The following is a 6,287-nucleotide window of genomic DNA, read 5'->3' as shown; positions in this document are numbered from 1 at the left end:
TGTTGAACAGTACAGGCCTGAGGACTGAGCCCTGGGGGACCCCACTGCCTACGTCTCTCCAGGTCAAAAATGACCCATCCATCACCACTCTCTGGGTGCAACCCTCCAGCCAATTTGTGACCCATTTGACTGTGTAGGCATTGACGCCACAGTCGCCTAATTTCTTAATGAGAGGTGAGAGACAGTGTCGAAGGCCTTCCTAAAGCACAGAAAGACTACGTCCACTGCGACACCTGTGTCCAAGGATTTTGTGACCTGGTCGTAGAAGGCCACCAGGTTGGTCTGACGGGACCTGCCTCTAATGAACCCATGTTGGTTGCCCCTAAGCATGATCCCCCCTGCTGGTCCCTTGCAGATGTGCTCCTGGATAATTTTCTCAAAGAGCTTCCGCAGGACCGAGGTAAGACGAACGGGCCTGTAGTTTCACGGGTCCTCCTTCCTCCCTTTTTTGAAAATGGGGACCACATTGTTCCTTTTCCAGTCCTCTGGCACCTCGCCAGAGCACCATGAGTGCTTGTAAATCTGTGCCGGGGTCCCACAATGACCTCAGCTAATTCCCTCAGCACTCTGGGGTGGAGATGGTCAGGACCTGCTTATTTGAACATGTCTAGTCTCACCTAGTTCCACCAGAAGTTTCCTGACTAGGTCCTCACTGCGCCTCCCCTGGGTCCATCAGGGATCCCAGTGTGGGGATGCCCCGGTCCCTGCTCAAAAAGATGGAGGCAAAGAAATTGTTAAAGAGGTTAGCTTTGTTGTCTGGTGTGACCACTAGATTTCCTAGTGTATCCTGCACAGGGCCCACTTTATCCACTACCTTCTTTTTACACCCCCAGGTATTTAAAAAAGGACTTCTTGTTATCCTTGATCCGGGATGCTAGTCCCAGTTCCATCTCTGCCTTAGCCTTCCTAACAGCCCCCCTACAGTCCTGAGCAATGGAGGTATAATCCTTCTTGGTGATGGCCCCTCCCTTCCATTGGGTGTACACCTCCTTTTTGGCTTTGAGACATTCCTGGATGCTTTTGGTGAGCCATGGGGGCTTTTGAGTACTCTTGCCCCCTTTGATCCGCATTGGGATTGCCACCCTTTGGGCTTGGAGGATCATCTCCTTAAGGAATGACCACTCTTCCTGGACTCCAAACTCCCCTCCCCTCCCCTCCAGGACCTTGGTGCTTCCCCAACTAGTCTCCTTACCGCATTGAAATTTGTCCTCCTGAAGTCCAGGACTGTTGCCTTGCTGCAGGCCTTTGACACCCTGCGCTGGATGGCGAATTCCAGTAGGCGATGATCGCTATCGCCCAGGTGGTCGAGAACCTGCAGTCTACTCACCAGGTCGTCTCCTGTAGCCAGTACCAGGTCCAACAAGGCATTTTCCCTGGTGGGACTGTGCACCTTCTGGGTTAGATGGAGGTCCTGTAACTTGGCTAGGAACCTATGTGAGCGGTCAGACCTGGCTGACTGTTCTTCCCAGTAGATGTCTGGGTAGTTAGGTCATGCATGATGGCCATGTCCTGTGACTTAACTGCCTCCTCAAGCTGACCTGAGAATTCTCAGTCCAGCTCTTCCCCCTGGTTGGGTGGCCTGTAGTAAACCTCTACCATTAAATCCCTTTCCCCCTGACCCCCTTGTGTATGGACCCAGAGCACTTCAGTCTGCCCCTCCTCTGACCCAGTGCTGTTTGTTGAGGATGTGTATTGCTCTTTGACGTAGAGTGCCATACCCCCACTTTTCCTCCCTGTTCTATGTCTCCTGTACAGCCTGTAGCCCTTGATGTTTACTGCCCAGTCATGTGTTGGATCCCACCAAGTTTCAGTGAGCCCCACTAAGTCTGGGTTAGTGTAAGCTAGCAGGAGGACAAGCTCCTCCTGCTTGTTCCCCATGCTATGAGCATTAGTGTAGAGGCATTTAAGGCCTCCTGGAGGTATATGCACTGCCCCCCTAATCCAAGGACTATCTGGGCCCCTGTCTCTTACCTGGGTATTTCTTGTGCTAGTTGCCTGTCTTGACTGGGCTGTTCTTGTGGGTGGCTCTTGGTTTGGTGTTCCTTGGTTATCCAAACCTTCAATTATCCAAATGACAGCTGGGGCAGGGTGTGGGGCGGAGCTGCTGGCAGCTCATCCATAGAAGCAGGGGGGCGGTTCCCCGCTGTTGTGCATGCCCCCTGAATTTGTGCATGGGGCAAGGGTGAGCAAGGGCTCAGGGTCAAGGGCTGCACCAGCCTCTGCCCAGTGGGGGGGGCTGGGTGGCAGCAGCGCTGGGGGGAGGGGTGTTACAGCCACCCCAAAATTTTGCTGTGGTATCCCAGTAGCCTCTCCTCCCAGCACCGCTGCCCGCCCTGAGTGCAGCCCTGTCCAGCCCCCACTGGAAAGAGACTGGCTTAGCTCCTGGTTCTGAGCCCGTGGTGAGCAGCCTACCCTCACCCCGAACACAAATCCAGGGGGGGTACATGCCTCCCATGTGTCTCTCAGGGTTGTGCGCAGCAGCATGGAGGCGCACACCCCCCTGCACCCCCAGATGAGCTGCCCACAGCTCTGTCCCATGCCCTGCCCTGGCTGGGCAGCACCTGCCCCTGCCCCACTCCCTCCTTCACCATGGGGGCCTTGATCTGCCCTTTCCCCCCGCATAGACTTCCTGGCTGGAAGCAGCTCTTCAAGCTGCCAGGCTGCATTCCTGTAAATTGGCTATAGAATCGGTATTGGCCAATATGGCTGGGTAATAATCGGTCATTGGTATCAGACAAAAAAAATCTTTATCAGTTCCCTACTAAGTTAGGTACAGTTTTACATCATGTATCATGTATTAGCATATATTGATTCCTCACAAGATCCTGTGGCTTCACTTATCTGAGCAGCTTTGGAAGTTGATTTCTGAAGAGATTTGAATATCTGAGGATGTATTGTATTAGAACTCAGAAAAATATGTAAGAGCAATATAGGGGAATTAATGTTGACCTATAACTTGCCCTTCTGATCCAGGAAATTGAAACTTCAGAGCCGTGCAGCTGTATCCATTTGACCAGTTACAGTATTGTCATTGGAACCAACAAGTTCTATGAAATTGAGATGAAGCAGTACACACTGGAGGGTAAGAGTTGCTTCTTGTCACACACACTAAACAGAACTGTAAATGTGTTTGGGGCCAAATACATGTATAGTTAAGTGGGAGCTAGAGATATTCGTTTACAGACAAGCTGGTGCTGACACTGGTCTCTCACTTCACCCTCTTCCAGAGTTTTTGGATAAGAATGACCACTCCTTAGCCTCTGCTGTATTTGCTGCTTCCACCAACAGTTTCCCAATCAGTATCATACAGGTGAACCCCACAGGACAGAGGGAGGAATATTTGCTTTGTTTCCATGGTAAGTCTATGGTAAGCTGTTGGACTAACCTGCCATTTTATTTTTGTACAAGATTTATCAGAAGATACCTAGGAACTGTGGTTTGGGGAACCTAGGCATTTGAATTACCTGAGTGGTGCATGGTATGCAAAACATTTGATAATCTTAACTGCTGACAGTGGTGAGGTCTAAAAGCACCAGAGAATGCTTAGCAAACAATAGCTGGTCTTCATAGTAAGATGTACAGGATATTGAAACTAAAATGGCAACATTCTGATTTAGACTTGCTTTGGTCAGATCTCTTCCAGGTTATGTTAAATTCTCTGTGCCTATTGATTAGTTGCTGCTACTAAATATCTATGTGAGATGCTGAGGGATTGTAATGTTATCTCTTCAATGAATGTCTCGTGTAAATAGTTGATGAACTGTTTTGATTTAGCTTCCATAGGAACAGATTGCTTTACTTTTTCTGCAGAGAAAGGAAAGGTTGTAAGCCATTTCTTTATGTAATGGTTTTTGTTGAGCCTTTAGATTGATATCCCAAAAATTCACAAGTCACCTTTAGCCATGACAACAGTAATTCTTCTGCAACTTACAGTGAGAGTCTCTTTGGGCAGCAGGCACACTTTTGTGACTAGCATATGTCTTCCAGCCATTTACAGATGCTGGGTTCCTAGCAGGATAAGAAGTAACAGCTTTACCTTAATTAGTTTAAGGAGAACTCAAGTTCTAACAGCTTCAGTATTGAAATTATCCCTAAGTCCAGTAATATTTGCAAAATGCACTGTCAGTTATTCTGGAGGCTATAGCAGCTGAAAAAGAAAAGTGGCCTTTTCGTAGAATCATACCATCACAGAAAAGTAGAGCTGGGAGGAACCTGTGGGAGAATCATCCCTATCCAAACCATCCCATGCAAATCCTTGTTAACTTATTAAAATTACAAAATCAGCCCTGTCATACAGCTACAAGGCATAGCATCCTAACCTGCCACAGGTGAGGCAAGGGGACAGTGGTGGTCAGTGTCCTGCTGCTGCAGAAGTTGTTAAAAATATACTTAAGAGATGCAATGAAAGGTCACACCCTCCTCAAAAGAGGAAAGCAAAACCGCCTGAAGTCCTTACCAGTCTGACCAGGGGGTAAAATTGCTTTCTGACGCTAAACATGGTGATTGGTCAGAACCTGAGTGGAGGGGCAACATTGTTTGACGAGGAACCTCTGGGTTTAAGTCCGGGCAGGAGACATGGCACATCCTAGTCAAAATTCCCAGCCTTGGCTGCAGCCGACAACCAATGCTTCTGGGGAAGATGGAGTAAAACCCTGGCACCTGTAGCAATAGGAGGTGGAAAAAAAACATTCCTTCCTGGCCCCGTGTGGCATTCAGCAAAGCCCAGAAGAATAGGAAATGCCTATAGTATATCATAGGTATAGCTACTCTTAGATCATCCCTGACCAGTGCTTATCCAGCCTCTTCTTGAACGGCTCCCATGATAGAGATTCCACAGCTTCCCTAGGTGGTCTATTCCACTGCCTCGCAGTTCAAACAGTGAAGAAATTTCTTGATATCTAATTTAAAGCTACTTTGCTGCAACTTCAAGACATTGGGTTGCATTGTACTCTCTGCAGTGAGAGACAGAAGGTGTTCTTTATGGCACCTCTTCAGATATTTGAAGACTAAGACTGCGATCCTGTCCCTTCTCAAGTCTCTTTTCTGCAAGCTGAACAGGCCTGTTTCCTTCAATGTCTCCTCATATGGCTTGCCTTCCAAACGACTTATCATTTTGTTGCCTATCGATAGACCCTCTCTAAGTTCTCCATGTCCTTTTTAAAATGTGGAGTACTTTATAGACGATGCCTGACCAGTGCTGTGAAAGAGGCAGTATCACTTCCCATGTCTTGTATCTGATGTTCCTATAGATGCAGCCCAAAATGACATTTGCCTTTTGTGCAGCTGCATCACACTGCAGACTCATTGAATCTATGATCAAGACTCCTAGATCTTTCTCCATGGAGCTGCTATCCATGTTACCCATTTTGTATTGTATTTTTGATTATTCTTCCCAAGGTGTAGTACCTTGCATTTGTCAGCATTGAACTTCACCCTGTTAACCCCAGCCAACTTTCCGATACGTCAAGATCCTGGTGACTTGTGCTTCCATTCTCCAGCATGTTTAGTCCTTCCCTGGTTTGCCCTCTGCATATTTTCTCAAGAAGCTCTCTGTTCCTGCATCCACATAGCTAACAAACACACTGAACAGCACTGGGTGCAGGACAGACCCTTGTCAGACTCCACTTAAAACCTCCTGCCATTCTTTGCTTGTGGCTGTTGAGTCAGTTGTCTATCCCCACCGCAGCAGTTTTGTCTAGTGTAGGAGTGGCAACCTTTTACTTGTTTGTGACTCAGCTGGCACTGTGGGCTGCCCATCCCTTGCTGTGCCCAGTTGTTACTGCTGAGAGGGACTGATCTCTTGCTCCCTCCCCCAACAGCCTCCTTTAAATTATTTCTTGCTTAGTTTTTCAGAGTGAGCTGAGGCTGCGGTGTTGGGGGAGAGAGCAGCCCTGTGCACAGAGCCAGGGTTGGGATTACATGGAGCAGCAGGATTAGCTGTCCTTTAGTAAAATGTAGAATGTGGAATTTGGTCTATCCCATAGCTAGGCTGCAAGACGGTTTCAGCTCGCCACTGGTAAAATGGGCTGGATCCAATCTCTAAGCAGGCCAGATCTGGTCATGGGACATAGGTTGCTGCTCCATGCATTCCCTTCATCCACCCAAGTAGTTACTCTGTTGAAGGAGATCAAGTTTGGTGTGATTTTGTTCATAAGAAATTTGTGTTTACAGCTCAGAATAAGCCTTTCCTTTTTTAGAAGTTTGCATATTGATTTCCTTTTGGATATGCTTTTATTTTTGGTTGTTTTTTTTTTTAAAATTACTCTTTGCCAAAAAAAAAAAAAAAA

At 47.6% G+C, this 6,287-nt stretch overlaps 1 protein-coding gene across 7 annotated transcripts in view; it reads left to right on the top strand.

Annotated features, from left to right (window-relative positions):
* The window catches only part of CIT (citron rho-interacting serine/threonine kinase), a 137,118-nt gene that overhangs the window by 116,947 nt on the left and 13,884 nt on the right, over positions 1 to 6,287 (top strand). For all 7 annotated transcript variants that reach the window (XM_019506781.1, XM_019506778.1, XM_019506776.1 and 4 more), the window contains 2 exons: positions 2,974 to 3,082; positions 3,228 to 3,356. In XM_019506781.1, the coding sequence (XP_019362326.1) occupies positions 2,974 to 3,082; positions 3,228 to 3,356 (238 nt within the window). The remainder of the gene's footprint in view (positions 1 to 2,973; positions 3,083 to 3,227; positions 3,357 to 6,287) is intronic.

Source organism: Gavialis gangeticus, unplaced genomic scaffold, assembly GCF_001723915.1.
Source record: "Gavialis gangeticus isolate Ggan-Ray unplaced genomic scaffold, GavGan_comp1, whole genome shotgun sequence".
In the NCBI taxonomy this organism is placed as follows: Eukaryota; Metazoa; Chordata; order Crocodylia; family Gavialidae; genus Gavialis; species Gavialis gangeticus.
This window is presented reverse-complemented; position numbering and strand designations above follow the sequence as displayed.